This window comes from Myxocyprinus asiaticus, chromosome 3 (genome assembly GCF_019703515.2).
Source record: "Myxocyprinus asiaticus isolate MX2 ecotype Aquarium Trade chromosome 3, UBuf_Myxa_2, whole genome shotgun sequence".
In the NCBI taxonomy this organism is placed as follows: Eukaryota; Metazoa; Chordata; class Actinopteri; order Cypriniformes; family Catostomidae; genus Myxocyprinus; species Myxocyprinus asiaticus.
The window spans coordinates 3,676,440-3,694,583 of NC_059346.1; the positions used below are offsets into that span (position 1 = coordinate 3,676,440).

An 18,144-nucleotide genomic window follows, 5' to 3' on the forward strand; every position below is an offset into this window, starting at 1 on the left:
GTTAAAAGCATTTTAAAGTCACGAAAACAAAAATATTTACAGATGAGATTGGAATGACTTAACACTTCAGGGGTTGAGAGTTCAAGATGCAGAAAACAAATCTAACAAGGCACCACTTGTAGCGATGGTAGGTAGGCACAGACCTGATGTAAAACCACTCTAAATGGTCGACAGCAAATCCATGCAGCCTTGTAAGATACCTCGTGACCAAATTTTAAGGCAGAATTGCATGTATTCTTTGTGGATAAGCCAGTGCCAGAATACAGTAGGTATCCAACCAGAATGACCCTTACTATAGACCAATCAGCCACAACATTAAAACTAGTGATGCACCGATACCACTTTTTCTCTTCCGATCCGATTCCGATACCAGAAATCTCAGTATCGTCCGATACCGATCCCGATCCGATACCAGTGTTGATGTTTTTTTGCATAATCAGTTTAGAATATCATTACATTATTGTGTGGAACTAATTGGGAGTACTCTTTAATATGTAAAGAAACACAAACCTCTAACTACACATTATTTCAATGTAAATGTATAGCTTATTAAGAAACACTTTATTATTAACTAGTATCCTAGATAATGTAGCAGCAAAATTAACAGTAATTCCAGTCTTCAAGTCTTCAGTAGAAAAGAAACCAGTGTTTTATTTTTGCCTTTTTTTTTTTTTTTTCAAAAAATATTTCAACTTGTTTCTGGACTTTAAAGGATTCAGATCTCATTTTTGTTCAATTTAGTTGTAAGACATCAGTCCACTTTTCATTCACACACTTATTTTTTGGAACCCATTCAACTTAAATACTGTTATAAATTGTAAACAAATACTAACAATGACAATAATAATAATAATAATAATTAATTTCAATTTTAAATACAACAGTAATATATTTAAATCGTGCATATTTAAATAGTCCATCATGGTAGCAGTGAGAACAGCCCATGGCTCGGGTGGCTGGAGTCTCTGATGATCCTCCGAGCTTTTTTCACACACCACCTTGTATATATTTCCTGGAGGGAGGGAAGCTCACCTCCGATGATGTGTCTGGCAGTTCGCACCACCCTTTGCAGTGCTTTGCGGTTGTGGGCGGTGCTATTGCCGTACCAGGCGGAGATGCAGCCAGTCAGGATGCTCTCCACAGTGCAGGTGTAGAACCGTGTGAGGATGTGGCGGTTCATTCCAAACTTCCTCAGCCGTCTCAGGAAGAAGAGGCGCTGATGAGCCTTCTTCACAACGACTTCAGTGTGGATGGACCATGTGAGTTCCTCAGTGATGTGGACACCCAGGAACTTGAAGCTGCTGACTCTCTCCACTGATGCTCCATTGATGGTGATGGGACTGTGTTCTCTGTCTTTTCTTCTGAAGTCCACCACAAGCTCCTTTGTCTTACTGACGTTGAGGGAGAGGTTGTGCTCCTGACACCAGTGTGTCAGAGTGTGCACCTCCTCTCTGTAGGCTGTTTCATCATTGTCAGTGATCAGACCTACCACCGTCGTGTCATCAGCAAACTTAATGATGGCATTGGAGCTATGTGTTGCCACACAGTCATGTGTGTACAGGGAATACAGTAGTGGGCTGAGAACACAGCCCTGTGGGGCTCCAGTGTTGAGGGTCAGTGAAGAGGAGATGTTGCTGCCTATTCTAACCACCTGGTGTCTGCTTGACAGGAAGTCCAGGATCCAGCTGCACAGCGAGCTGTTTAAGCCCAGAGCCTGGAGTTTCTCATCTAGCTTGGAGGGCACTATGGTGTTGAATGCTGAGCTGTAGTCTACAAACAGCATTTTCACATAAGAGTTCTTTTCTTCCAGGTGGGAGAGAGCAGTGTGTAGTGTAGATGCAATGGCATCATCAGTGGAGCGGTTGAAGTGGTAAGCAAACTGCAGCGGGTTAAGAGAGAGAGGCAATACAGAGCAGATATAATCACTGATTAGTCTCTCAAAGCATTTGCTGATGATGGGGGTCAGAGCAACAGGATGCCAGTCATTTAAGCAAGTTATTTTTGATTGTTTTGGAACAGGCACAATGGTGGATGTTTTAAAGCATGTGGGGACTACAGACAAAGAGAGGGAATGGTTGAAAATGTCTGTAAAAACACCAGCCAGCTGGTTCGCGCGCGCTCTGAATGCCGTCTGGACCCGCGGCTTTGCGGAAATTCACCCGTCGGAAGGATCGGGTTACATCCGCTACAGAGACGGAGAGTGAACTAACCTCTGTAGCTTCAGCCGCGAGAGCTCTCTCCGCGAGGGCGGTGTTATTTCCCTCGAAACGAACATAAAAAGTATTTAGCTCATCTGGGAGAGAGGCAGCGGTGTTCATGGCGGAGTTTTTATTCCCTTTAAAGTCCGTGATGATGTTAATTCCCTGCCACATGCTTCTAGAGTTGGTGGTGTTAAATTGTCCTTCAATCTTGCTCCTGTACTGATGTTTTGCGGTTCTGATAGTTTTTCGGAGGGCATAACTGGCTTGTTTATGCTCCTCCACATTCCCGGAATTAAAAGCGGAGGTCCGCACATTAAGTGCCACGCGAACATCGCTTTTAATCCAAGGTTTCTGATTCGGATAGATCCGTATTGTTCTGGTCGGAACCACGTCCTCTACGCACGTTCTGATGAAACACATTATGCTATCAGCGTAAAGCTCGATGTCGTCATCAGAGGCGGACCGGAACATCTCCCAGTCCATGTTATCAAAACTGTCTTGTAGCGTAGAATCTGATTGGTCCGACCAGCACTGGATCGTTCTGAGGGTGGGTGCTTCCTGTTTCAATTTCTGCCTGTAAGCGGGCAGAAGCAGAATGGAAGAGTGGTCCGATTTGCCAAATGGTGGGCGGGGGAGGGATTTGTAGCCATCCCGGAAGGGAGAGTAGCAATGGTCCAAAACCCGGTCCCCTCATGTGTTGAAACTAATGTGCTGGTGGTATTTTGGTGTGACTGATTTTAAACTGGCTTTATTAAAGTCCCCGGTCACAATGAACGTGGCCTCAGGGTGCGCGGTTTCCTGCTCACTTATACTCCCATACAGTTCCTTGAGTGCCTGGTCTGTGTCGGCTTGTGGGGGGATGTACACAGTTGTGATAATGTGTTCGTGAATAGCACTCAAATATTGCTCAACACTGTGAAGGCTAAAAATAGCCGCGAGTGTGTGTGTGTGTCAACAGAGCAGCACCATTCACTAACACGCTGGTGCTGCGCATACTATATATTTACTTATTAAACACAGCAATTTGTGATTCACAGAGCTATCGCACATCTTCAGGTGGCTATGAATAAAATGCACAAGTCATATGAACTGCTTTAATGGTGTTTTTATGGTTCTTTTATGTCATTTTTGGAGCTTGACAGTAATGAACATGACTAACACACAGTATCGGATTTGGATATGGCTCGTCGGACCGATACCCAATCCGTCTAAAAGCTTCAGTATCGGAGCCGATACCGATCCAGGTTAGCAGCAGATCCTTCAATTCCTGTAAATTGCGAGGTGAAGCCTCCATGGATCGGACTTGTTGGTCCAGCACATCCCACAGATGCTCAATCAGATTGAGATCTGAGGAATTTGGAGGCCAAGTCAACACCTTGAACTCTTTGTCATGTTCCTCAAACCATTCCTGAACAATTTTTGCAGTGTGGCAGGGCGCATTATTCTGCTGAAAGAGGCCACTGCTATCAGGGAATACCGTTGCCATGAAGGGGTGTACGTTGTCTGCAACAATCTTTAGGTAGGTGGTACGTGTCAAAGTAACAACCACATGAATGCCAGGACCTAAGGTTTCCCAGCAGAACATTGCCGAGAGCATCACACTGCCTCCGCCAGTTTGCCTTCTTCCCATAGTGCATCCTGCTGCCATCTCTTCCCCAGGTAAATGATGCACATGCACCCGGCCGTCCACATGATCTAAAAAAAAAAGTGATTCATCAGACCAGGCCACTTTCTTCTACTGCTCCATGGTCCAGCTCTGACACTCACACGCCCATTGTAGGCACTTTCAGCGGTGGACAGGGGTCAGCATGGGCACTCTGACCAGTCTGCAGCTACGCAGCCCCATACACAGCAAGCTGCGATGCACTGTGTGCTCTGACACCTTTCTATCATGGCCAGCATTATGTTTTTCAGCAATTTGTGCTACAGTAGCTCTTCTGTGGGATTGGACCAGATGGGCTAACCCTCGTTCCCCACACGCATCAGTGTGCCTTGGGTGCTCATGATCCTGTCGCCGGTTCACCGGTTGTCCTTCCTTGGACCAGTTTTGGTAGGTACTAACCACTGCATACCGAGAACACCCCACAAGACCTGCCGTTTTGGAAATGTTCTGACCCAGTTGTCTAGCCATCACAATTTGGCCCTTGTCAAAGTTGCTCAGATTCTTACGCTCGCCCATTTTAACTACTTCAAACACATGAAATTCACGAACTGACTGTTCACTTGCTGCCTAATATATCCCACCCCTTGACAAGTGCCAATGTAATGAGATAATAAATGTTATTCACTTCACCTGTCAGTGGTTTTAATGTAGTGGCTGATTAGTGTATTTCTAAAATAGTAAAAAAAAATAATAATTTGAGTAAACATAGTTTCAAGTTCTCAAGTAATTATTCAAGACAGCTACAGTCAGTAATAAAATAAGTACAAAGAAACACATTACAATCAACAGAACAAATACAGGGTTGCTGCAGGGTTTTTAAAGTCATATTTAAGAATTAAGACCTTTTTTCAGACCTGAACAAATAAAATGAACACTGTATGTCCATACCACAACAAATCCAATCATGTATCACAGATACTTTAACAGGCTGGGGTGCACATTCAACAAGGCCTTAACACTGCTTCTCAGCAAAACAGGGTATCTTCAAGTTTATAATACTCAACACATTTTCCCCATATTTTACTTTAAAACTGGTTTATGTACCAATATATCAATACATACGAATTAGAGGTCGACCGATATTGGCTTGTGTTGATACAATGATAATTCAAAAGTAGTTTAAATTATTCGAAATAGTTTTGAAAGAAATGCAATAATGTTTTTATCTGCCAGTAGTTTTTAAAACTCTTTCCTTCCTGTGACAGGGTGGGCCAAATTTAATTAAATCCCAGATGCAATAGTACATGTAACTATAAACTAGCCCTGGGACACTTATTTTGAAATGTCTGCGCTTCACTGATTCCAACTGCTCATTCAAACAGATAAGGGAAATAAAATATGCACTCTTACAATCATCTACAATGTATTAGAATATAAAAACCTTAAAGCAAATATTTGTCAACATTAGTTGCCATCAGCGATCACTTTGAAGCACGCAGTGCACACATTTATTTAAATCGTATCGTTTTGAAGTTTAATAATAATCACATTAGGCCATATCACGATTCCTATCTTTTCGTCCCCAAATTTAAGACCTCTTTAAAGGATAATTAAGATTTTTATTTTTTTTACCATTTAAGATAATTAAGACTATTTATGACCTTCATTTTTGAAAACTGAATTTAAGACATTTTAAGACTTTTTAAGGACCCGCGGGAACCCTGAAATATACAGTATATATATATAAAAACAGTGCTTTAAGTTTTTAAAAGTACTGTAATGAAATTCTTCATAAATACTTTTCAAAGCTACTGAAGTTATCCAACCAACAGCAGTGAGTGGTTTATCTCGCTGTCTTGCTATTGTTGTTTTATTAATATTTAGGTCTATTATGGTGCATTTAAACTTCAATTCCAATATTTTGATACAAGTCCATTTTTTGGTCCCAATGTTTACATTAACTTTAGACATAAATGACTGAATTTTGAAGTGCATTTTACCGCTTAGTGGTTTATCAGGCTACTCTGTTAAAAGAGACAACTGATATGGTTGAAGACGCTCTTTGTCAAACGTTACAGCTTTGCTCTTTTGGATAATGCTACAAAAACATTTATTGCTCAAGTGATAATCTTCAGTGAGGTTACACACATCCCTTACAGTATGTGTAGACATTTTCCTAGACCTGCTGACACCGATATGCAAAAGACCTTGAGCAGTCCCATTTCTTTCATGTTTGTAGCCCATCCAGAAGACTGGCAAGAGGTACAGAAGTGAGATCGGCTCTGGCGATATGGGATGCTGGGATTTGTCGGAGCAGGATACAGTTAGTAGGATGATGTCAGTGCTGAAGGAACTTCAATAGCCCACCCTACGGTTTTCCGTACTTCTGTGGCCATGCGAGGTCTCAACGGGGTCACAACCATGATGGGTTCACAGGCAGAACGTCACAATGGAGACCGCATGAGAACTGCAGACATCCAGCGAGATCGCCAACGCTCAATTCATCTTGAAGATTTAGAGCTCAGCTCATCTCTCGCCCGCTACAAAACAGACCTGAGCGGCTGCAATAGACACCCTGGAGATTTCAGACAAGGGCAAGTAACACTTATTCCAGATGTTCAGATGTTTCTCTGTTGTATAAACAGACATGGAAGGGTTCAATCGTGTCCTAACCTGGCGTGATGCAACAAATCTACAAAATAAATCAAAATAATTGTATACTGTTTCCCTTGATATTGCAGTCATGATTATTAATGTCGATTAGTTGAAGGTACATTAAATACTCATCATTACATATTCTTTTTGTAGGCTACACATTGCTGTTTTATTGCTCAACAGTAGGCCTGTCGAAATTATCAAAAAAACGTCTGATCGTGGTTATTTCCTCAAAACGCGGTTATTTGAGATAACTGCGATTATTGTGCACTTCAAATTCCAATCACATTTTAATGCCTAAGTAAGGGAATTTTAAGCAAATATACTGTATAAATGCCATCAACAGCTTTTTATATGTGTCATTCAGTTGAACTCTGATCATCATTGAGCTGCACCGCAGATGTCAACCAGAACAGCTCCTATCCGGAAGAACATGTGAAGTGCTTCTCAAGTGCTCTCTAAACTTTGATAGTGAATGCAAAGCACTCCGGCTTCACTTTAAACGATTGTGTAATGGAAAATGTTGCTGCTCATAATGGCTTCAAATACGTAGTGTTAATGACACGCAGTCACACAGAGGACGACCAACAATCATGCCACGGTCCAAATCACTGAGATCACATTTTTTCCCCATTCTGATGGTTGATGTGAACATTAACTGAAGCTCCTGACCCGTATCTGCATGATTTTATGCACTGCACTGCTGCCACACGATTGGCTGATTAGATAATCGCATGGATGATTGTTGGTGCCAGATGGGCTGGTTTGAGTATTTCTGTAACTGCTGATCTCCTGGGATTTTCACACACAACAGTCTCTAGAATTTACTCAGAATGGAGCCAAAAACAAAAAACATCCAGTGAGCGGCAGTTCTGTGGACGAAAACGCCTTGTTGATGAGAGAGGTCAACAGAGAATGGCCAGACTGGTTCGAACTGACCAAGTTTATGGTGTGACGAGGAGGAGGGCATGGCCGGGCTGCGAGGGTGCATCCCTGGCGCTGAGTGGCTCAATCAGAGCTGTGTGTGTGTGTCGTCGACATGTGTTATTATGTTCCAGTTCAGTCTGATGTTGTGTCATAATTAAAGTCTTGTTGAATGTTGATCCAGTTCGCGCCTCCTCCTTTCCCGAACCCTGTTACACTGGTGCTGAAACCAGGGACTGGAGGAGGACGTGCCGTCGGAGAGATCTTGCCGCTGACGGGGGAATCCCAATGCTGAGGAGGAGTGATGCGGTGGTTCTGGAATGGTTCACCCGAGGGCGGAGGAGCCTGCTGCTGTCCGCCAGGAGACAAAGGAGCCGCTGTCGTCTGCCAGGAAGTGGAGAAGCCGCTGCTGGTTGCTAGAGGGCAGAGGAGCCGCTACCGTCCACCAGGGGGCGGGTGAGCTTGCCACCATCTGCCGGGAGGTGGAGCAGCCACTGACATCTGCCGGGAGGCAGGGGAGCTCGATGCCGTCTGCCAGGAGGCGAGGTCCAGTGCCTTCGCCCGGCGTCACGGAGGACCGCTGCCTAGCTGGCCGAGGACCGAATGGGCTAGATTATGGGGTGAAATCACTAAAAAGGAATTGCGCCTGGTAAAAGTGCTGTTTATTTGAACATGCTGTCTACGCTGGTTTAGTGTCTGATTCACTAAATGAATTATGCAGATGAGGCAACGGTGCAAATGCGCCACAAATTCTGCGCTTGACTACACCGCGCATCTGCAAGGTTATAATGCTTTTCTCCATCATTTGATCATTATTTGATGAATTACTAGGGCCATGATTGATAGATTGATAAATGTACACAAACATCTCTTTAAAATAAAATTCAGTTTAACGCCTGCTTTGCCTGGGTGGAAAAAGCACACATAATAGAGTTTTGTGAATAAAGCGTAATCTATATTGAGCCTAATTTACATAGATAGGAGTCTGCTTTGTGTGTTGTTGGTCTCTGTTGCACATCAGACCTTATTCTGCACAATATTTGAGTGTTACTTTAAAAGAACCATGCAGGCATTTTTCAATTAAAGGACTATTCCAGGTTCTCACTGTAAGCTTGATTTTTGCTTTTTAAAAGAAAAGGAGGGACGAGTCGAAATTAGTTTTTGTGGTCATCAACATTATGCTGTCGATTGGGCTTGACTTGTATTGAACCTGGAATATTCCTTAAATTTAAATATACAAGAGGCAGCTCTACTTTAACGCTGATTGCACCTGCTTAAACTAGATTGCAGTTGGTTGGTGAATAAGAAACAGGTTTTTGTTCTGAAATACCATGCGCAAAAGTGACACAAATGTTTAGTGAATTCATGTCTTTTTTTAAAGGAAAACAGTAACCTTTTTTATATGCTAATTACGCAACAATGTTCCAAGTATTCTGTTACTCCACAAGCCTGTATAAAACATGTGATGTGTGGTTGATGGCGTTTTTGGCCTAAACCAGATTACCAAACCATTTACTGATTGTGTTCCATCAACAAACACTTCAGTCCAAATCCGGTTAAATCTCCTGAAGTAAGAGGAACAGATATACGAGAAGCCAAGAGGACTCATTTCTGAAGAGAAAATAAAGGCCTGATGGAAGAGCTGAACGAAAGAGTAATGCGCAGATGTGTTTAAACCAATTCCAAAGACTACATCTTTGTGATGCATTTACATTAGAATCCACACGAACGAATGCCCACTGGAAACATACGCTTCTCAGACAGGTCCACAGTGATCTGTGATATACTGTAGAGTTTATCAAGTTTCCTTTCTCATGTTGAGACATTTGTTGTATCTGTTATGCGTGACGTTATACTTGTGCCTGGTAGAGTGTGTGCCAGTAAAAACAGCCGCATCACAATGCAGAGACTATCCGACAGATAATCAACTATCCCGCAGCATAAACATTTCAATCCAGAATAATCAAAGGCTCTTTAATCTTGCTATGATCAATTACAGTTTTACAGATTTACCTCACAGCTGTTGACGATGAAACGATGTGGAGAGGTGAACTTCATGACAAGTTCGCATTAAGACTAAGAGAGGATGTCTTCATTCTCTTTTAAGCTAAACTAAACTAAATGACATTTTCTTCATTTCAAAATGAACTTGAAAAAATAAAAAATGACCACAGATTAATTTTAGTTTTAGATACACAGTAGGGGTGTGCAGCAAAGCCATTATCTGTATCTGTATCTGTTGCTATGGCAAAATTATTTGTATCTGTATTTGGATATAAATGGATGCGAATGAGGCTTAAACTGGAAGTGTGTCAAAACTAAATGCCCTTTTTTAAATGTAACAGTTTCCATATATCAAATATGCCTTGTATAAATCATAAATGTATTAATATTATTATTATTATTAATAGTAGTATTAATTAGTAACACTTTACAATAAGGTTCCATCTGCTAACATTAACATGAACTAACAATAAACAGTACTTTTACAGCATTTATTAATCTCGGTTAATGTTAATTTCAACAAAAGTTGTATTTGTTAACATTAGTTAATGCACTATTAACTAACATGAAAAAATAATGAACATTTTTATTTTTATTAACTATTAATTTCATGATACCTAATGCATTAAAAGCCAAAAAGCAATAAAAAATAAATAAAAAAAATCACAGTTAACGAATGGAACCTTATTGTAAAGTGTTCCCTAATAATTATATTATTAATTAGATGAAACTGAATATGTTTTGTTAACTGTGGATTGCTCTCCCTCTTCATTCATGTTGTCAAAATAAATAAATAAAAGTAAAAAAATGACATTAAAAGATTTAGTTTAAATCTGAAATAAATGACAACAGTGTGCATTAACACTTTCACAAAAAGTCAGTTTTTTTTGTACTCACGTCAGACACAGATCGGATATTGATGCACACGTGTAAACAAACAAACAAAAACAATAAAAGCGCACAAGATCTTTTTTTTTTTTTTTTGCCGCATCCAATTTGAGCCACTTACCAGTGTGGTTCTAAATCTGATACATATCCAATATACAGTATGTTGTACATATCGGATTTCTACAACAGATACATAAAACTGTTTTAGAAATTGCACATCTCTGGTTTAACCTCTACATAAGCAATTTATATGCCTTGGAACACTGGATTTGTATCTCACTGTTGGTTCAACCATGTGTTTTGACTTATTCGTCCTAAACCCTGCTGAGCTTAAGCAACAGAACTTCATGTTTCCCAAACTCACAGAACACCCAGTGTTTTTAATAAAAACACATTACATCTGTGTAAAACACTATTTAATGGTATTAATCAAAATGCTGAAGGGTGGTTAGAAGAGTTTCACCACATTTATGTGACGACTTTGCTTCTTACTGTGCCGACCACCCAAAAATCCAATCGCACTTTTGTTTGCCTACAAAAGCAACGACCCTTTAATTGCCAGTGTCAGATGCCTGGGGACACCCACCACCTTATCCCAACCAGAAAAGTAAACAAACGCAATGATTCCCTATTTCCTGTTTCCTAAGCCCTAAATCATCACGCTGGCAGGCAGGGCCAACAGGTCACCCAAGATCTGGGGGACTGCCTCTGCCATGCGTCCTGCTAAAGTCATTATGTGGTTTGAAGAAGGAGTTCTTACGAAGTACAGAGATGTACAGGCTGAACATTTTACCTTTGAGCTCTTTGACCCCGTGGGGCTCGTGATGCACCACTGAGACCGTCAGACCCCCACTTACTTGAAATTGTCGTCCTCCACAAACTTTTGAAGTTCCTCAATGTAGCGAACAGACATCAAGTACTTCTGCACATGAGGGAGGGTCACGAGGTGATCTGTGAGGAAACGGTGGGATTCAGAGGCAGACATGTGCTTGAATATACAGAAAACATCTAATCAATTTGAAATCTCTCAAAGGATTTAACAACTAAATATCCAGTTCAATGTACTTAAAATGAGTACACTGTTGTAGCTTGTGAGCATCGTATGGTTACCTAATATCTGGCTAAATAGTACGGCTTCTTACACGTGTATTCCACTCACATGGAGTTGTTTAACTGATCCACGTTGTCTCTGTTGACTCAATGACTGTTACCAAGATCAGTGAGTATTGAGATATGACTTTACCTAAACATCCAGACTATAGTAACAAACCAACCGTCAAATTAATTAACCAAGATACACGTGCGTTCTGTGCACCTTTGACTCGTACTGTGATTTGGAGCCAGTGTTGATAATAGTGGTGACATTTCTTGCTGAGAGAGCTGTGGTCAGACATTACACTTTAACAGCTTTAGTGTTATATTTTCGCTCTTGAAGCTCAAATGGTAAGTCAAGGCGCTAGCAATGCCTTATGCTGTCTAGGTACGAAGCTCACTAAGTTTTGGAACAGAGCCGTAGTCTGCTGGAGTGTGTTTACGTATGTGTGTGCGATTCCGAGCTGAACTGACCGTATGTACAGGACATCTGCAGGTCAGAGATGACTCGCAGGATATTGTTCATCTGATTGGTTCGCCGTTCGGTCTCGATGATGCTGTCAGAGGCAGGATAGGCCGAGTCGATGTATATCATGTCCAGCAGGTAGATTCCTGTGAGATGGAAGTGAGATAGACTAAGCATTCATGTTATTAACAGATACAGATATTTAAGGCCAATAGGATAGCCAATAATCATTTTTATTTGTTATGGCCGATGACTGATATGATGTCCAATAATATAAGCTCCGTTAATGCATAATGTTTCCATGGAAATTCTATTTATAAACAACAAGATTTTAGGTTTGAAATGTATACGAACATATGAAAGAAAGTGTATAATTCAAGTGCTGTAACTGGTCACAAAAGCATTTCACGGCATATTAACAATAAATCTATACAGGTTTCTGTTTTACTGTTTGTAAATCACTCTGTTTCTAGAATCATTTTAATTCTATAATGGATTCTATACTGATTCTTTTATAATATACTGTAAATAAATGGGCACAAAATATTGACTAATGAATTAATTGGCATGAAATATTTAGTTATATAAATATAAATAAATTAAATGGTCATGCAATATTAAATTAAATAAATGGACAAAATATTTACTTAAAGAAATGAATAAATGTGAATTAAATATTGACTTAAATACATAAATGGGCACAAAATATTGACTTTAATTGGCATGGAATATTTAGTTAAATATATATAAATAAATACATAAAAGAGCATGAAATATTTACTTAAGTAAATAAATAAATGTGAATTAAATATTGACTTAAATACATAAATGGACACAAAATATGGACTTAAATTTATGATTTGGCATGAAAATATTGACGTAATAAATAAATAAATAAATAAATAAATATTTGACTTAAATTAGCATGTAATATTTGGTTAAATATATATAAATAAATGCATAAAATTGCATGAAATATTTACTTGAATGAATAAATAAATGGACATGAAATATTAACTTAAATAAGCAAATAAATAAATGTCAATTAAATGTTGACTTAAATACATAAATGGACACAAAATATTGATTTTAATTAATGATTTGGCCTGAAATACTTAGTAAAATAATAACAATAATAATAATAATAATAATAATAATAATAATAATAATATATATATATATATAAAATTGGCATGAAATATTGACATAATAAATACATTGGAAATCAAAAATGTAAACCAAATTTATACCAGACTAAATAATGACTGAAATAAATAAATAAATAAATTGGCATGAAATATTGATTTAAATAAATACATTTATTAAATCATGGGCATGTGACTTCAACTAACTGGCATGAAATATCACCTTGGCTTTAAACAGTGACTACTTGATAAGCCTGGCTGTCATCCTCTTATAATGTAATCAGACCAAATTAGACCAATACCAATAATTTAAAGAAATACTAATATTGCCCAATACCAAAATCATTGCACCCCTAATGTTATTCCACAACAATTCAGTAAAATACACAGCTGAACAACACAAGAAATAGGGGTAAACAGAGTGATCTCTGTCAGAATAAGATTTTTTCATCACTTTTTCAGAGTGCTCCTACATGTTAAACTCCATAGAGACATCTGAGCTTTGTATAATATAACAGACATACTCTGTTTACATGTAGTAGACTTTAAAAATGATTAGTTCAAGTATAACAAAGAGACTTTGAGGAACAACACCTGGACACACAGTTACAGTGCATTAGCTCAGAAAAGCTGTGATACACATGATATGATCTGTGTAACTAGAAACAGACATGTACAGCAGGCACAACTGGACATTACTGGTCTTAATAAATCCCAGCATGTGGAGCTGAGGTACAAATTATACAACTGCACTTCATTTCCAATCAGATAGACTAATATGAAGATGTCAAGCATCAAAACCCTTCACTAGTAACTACGCTGAACTGTGACATTAAAGGCAGCAGACAGGGAACAATATGTTCATTGCGTTTAGGAGCCCTGCAAAAGAATAATAGTGAAACATGTCCTATAACAGTACTAAAAAATGTGTGATATGTTTTTCATCAGAATGGCCATCAGTTGTTAAAGATGCTTTTTGGCTGATAATGTAGCTACAGGTTCTCATAGGAGAGGCTAATTGGACCCAGCTAACCAGCCAAACCCTGTTCCTGTCCTTGAAACAGCTTCAAAAGCTATGAACAACATCGACATCAAATACTACCATAAATGATGTCACCGGGCAATGTGACCAGCATGGGAAAAGGGCGAGCACAGAACTGAGTCATACAATGTGCAATTTACAAAATTATTTAATAAGTGATTTTGAACATGTGCTCACTTTAGAGAGACCACTTGAAGGGATAGTTCACCCAAAAATAACAATTCTGTCATCACTGAATCACCCTCATGTCGTTCCAAACCTGTATGACTTTCTTTCTTGCATGAAACACTGAATGAGTTGTTTTAACAAATATTGTGAATATAAATGTTTTTAGTGCTACACAACGTACAATTCCATATAAGGAAAGTGGATTTCTAATGCCAAGCTTTAAAAGTGACCAAAAAAAGCACAATAAATGTAGAATAAAAGTAGTCCATCTGACTATATTCCAAGTCTTCTGAAGTCAAATGATGCATACTGATAATTTTCACCTCTGCTTTAAAAATTGCCTACATACTGCAAAGTGGAAGATTTTCAGTGAATAATTAATTACATTTTTGTCTGTTGCTCACACAAAGCTATCGTATGGCTTCAGAAGACTTGTAATATAGTGCACAAGTCATGGACTACTTTTTATTATACATTAATGGTGCTTTTTGAAGCTTGGCAGTATGGATCACCATCTACTTATATGTAGATTTACTATGCATGGAAAAAAGTAGCTCTGACATTCTGCCTAACATCACATTTTGTGTTCCAAGAAAAAATAGAAAGTCATATGGGTTTGATACAACAAAATGATGACAGAATTTTTATTTTTTGGTGACCTTTTCCTTTACTTCCACGGTTTTAGGAAAAATGAACCCAACATGAGTGGCCAAATATGAACCATGATCTAAATTAAACTCTGAGATAAACTGCTCAGTGCAGTCTTTAGTGGTGCTCAACAGTTCATTGGAGTGAGTGCAGCTGTACAGCTTTGGAAAGAATGAGTTGAGCTGAAGAAATCTGTTTCCATCCAAACGCACAAAGCTCTTCTTAGAGTGTGACCAGATGGCAGTGTGGCAACAGAGGGCATCACACAATGTGTGCTACAGGAACAGAGGACACTGGCCATATGCATGGCACAAGTGTAGCTCAACTGATAAAGCATCGGACTGGTGATGTAAAGAACTTTTTGTCTAAGAAAGTTATAAAGAAGCACAAAAATGATGATAAGCCATGGGTTACTAAGGGAATAGAGAAGGCATGTAAAAAGAAAAATGCATTATATAGGAAATGTATTATAACTAGAACAAAACAAGCTGAAAACAAATATAAGATATATAAAAATACATTAATAAGTATTATAAGATTTAGTAAAAAGGACTATTATCACAAACTATTGGAGAGGTATAAGAGTAATACTCAAGCAACATGGAAAGTACTTAACAGTATAATTAAAAAGAGTACTGGAAAAGTGGACTATCCAAATCATTTAAATGACGATACAAGAATAATAAAGTGAATGACATTGTCAATAAATTTAACGAGTATTTTGTAAATACTGGATGTAAGTTAGCAAAAGAGATTGTGGAGCAGAGAAATGGGGATAGGGTAGATGAAGTGAATATTCCTAGTAACATTCATTCAATATATGTTAGGGGAGCTGATGAAAAGGAAATACTTGACATTGTTTTTTTTTCTCCCAATTTGGAATTCCCAATGTGCTTTTAAGTCCGGGTGGCGGAGGACGAATCCAAGTGGCCTCCGCGATTGAGATCGTCAACCCACGCATCTTATCATGTGGCTTGTTGAGCGCCTTGCCACGGAGACATAGCGCGTGTGGAGGCTTCACGCCATCCACCGCGGCAAACACGCTCAACCGAGAACGAACTGCATTACAGCGACCACGAGGAGTTTACCCCATGTGACTCTGCCCTCCCTAGCAACCAGGCCAATTTGGTTGCTTAGGAGACCTGGCTGGAGTCACTCAGCACGCCCTGGGATTCGAACTAGCGAACTCCAGGTGTGGTAGCCAGCGTCTTTACCACTGAGCTACCCAGGTCCCGAATACTTGACATTGTTAATAATAGTAAGAATAAAAATTCTATTGATTGCAATGAAATTGACATGTCATTATTAAAAAACATTATAGAATATATAGTAAAACCGTTTACATATATCTGTAATCAGTCCTTTTTAACAGGTATATTTCCAAGTAATATGAAAACAGCAAAAGTTATTCCAATTTTTAAAAGTGGAGATTTTTTTCCAATTACAGACCAATTTCTCTGCTTTCCCAGTTTTCAAAAATCTTAGAGAAATTATTTATACGCAGGCTTGATCATTTTATAGATAAACACAATTTATTGAGTGAACATCAGTATGGCTTTAGAGCTAATAGGTCAACCTCAATGGCGGTGATGGAACTGGTAGAAGAGATTTCCACTGCAATGGATAATAATGAATATGTTCTGTTGGTGTTCCTAGATTTAGAAAAAGCTTTTGACACTATTGATCATGGCTTTTTAATGATGAAACTGGAGAGATATGGTATAAGAGGAAAAGCCTTCTCTAAATTAAGAAGTTACCTTGCTGACAGATATCAATTTGTACAAATAAATTATGTTAAACCTGAACTAATGAAAGTCACTTGTGGTGTACCACAAGGTTCGGTGCTAGGCCCCTAATAGTTTGTACTGTATATAAATTATATTTGTAACAGCTTCTGAATACAGTGGAAATTGAATTGATAGTCTTAAAAAAGTGGTTTGATGATAATAGACTTTCATTGAATTTAAGTAAAATTCAAAGTTCATAATATTTAGTAATCGGCAATGTATTAATAAAGCTAAAATTAGAATTAATAATGAGGAAATGGAAAGAGTGTATGAACATAAATTTCTGGGTGTTATAATAGATCGTAAATTATGCTGGAAACCACATATTAATAATGTAAAAACAAAAATGTCTAAATCCATTGCAATATTAAATAGAACAAAACATATTTTGAATGAAAACTCATTATATATATATATATATATATATACTGTATTGTTCACTCATAGTTCCATACATTACTTACTGTGTGGAGGTATGGGGTCACACATATAAAGCCAACATAAATTCAATATATATGTTACAGAAGAGAAAAAATAAGGATTGTAAAAAGGGTTGACTATTACGAACCAAAAAATATATTATTTATTGAATTACATGCTTTAAAATTAGTTGATTTAGTTGATTTTTACACTGCACAGATAATGTATAAAGTATAAAATAATTTACTTACAAACTGTATTTAGAGGCTGTTCGAAATAAGAGAAAGTCAGTATAAACTAAGGGGAATGTACATGTACATGCCCAAAAAATAAGGGCAAGAACTAATATAAAAAATAGATGTATATCTGTTAAAGGGGTACACCTATGGAATAATTGTGACAAGGAATTAAAAATGTGTAGTTCACTTTGTAAATTCAAGAAAATGTTTAAAAATAGGGTGATAAATAACTATATAACTCAATATGAATAATTTGTGTGTGTAATATTTAAACTATTGTATTAATGTCTGAAATGTGTACCTTTACAGTTATGTATGCACATTTTTTTTTAATATCTTGTATGAATCAAATTCACTGAGAAAAGTGAGGCTCATTAGATAAATATGTAAAAAGGGTAGGCACAATAAGCAAAGGCTTCAGCCTACACCTTTTTCGGTTATGTATATTTTAATTTATTATGAAAAATTGTATTTGAGGACCGAATATTTTTTTTTAAAATTGAATTGAAATAAAGGAACGGGGGTATGAGTCCTGAAGAGCACGCTAGTCGACAAGTGAGCCGAAAGTGTCATAGAAGCACCACAAAATGACATAATTGTGTTTTTCATCTCACATTTGCTTTCCTGACACTACTGGTTAGGTTTAGATTTAAGGTTTAGGATAGGGAGGTCGGTTTTGTTGATTGAAAAGTAGACAGAGCATTAATCTTAAAAAATAGGGTGGGACAAGGGGCCTGGGTAGCTCAGTGGTAAAATATCGTCAGAGTGCTGATTAACACACTACAGCATCTCTGCTTGGGAGTGGCAACAGAGACATGTGATCACACAAGCTCCATCTCTCTCTCTCTCTCTCTCTCTCTCT

The 18,144-nt window shown here is 38.3% G+C and overlaps 1 protein-coding gene across 1 annotated transcript in view; it reads right to left on the minus strand.

Annotated features, from left to right (window-relative positions):
• Positions 1-18,144, minus strand: part of LOC127423400 (ras-specific guanine nucleotide-releasing factor RalGPS1-like) — a 210,470-nt gene that overhangs the window by 38,365 nt on the left and 153,961 nt on the right. The window contains exons 9-10 of the mRNA XM_051667664.1: positions 11,842-11,979; positions 11,133-11,226 (exon numbers count right to left, since the gene is read on the minus strand). Of these exons, the coding sequence (XP_051523624.1) occupies positions 11,133-11,226; positions 11,842-11,979 (232 nt within the window). The remainder of the gene's footprint in view (positions 1-11,132; positions 11,227-11,841; positions 11,980-18,144) is intronic.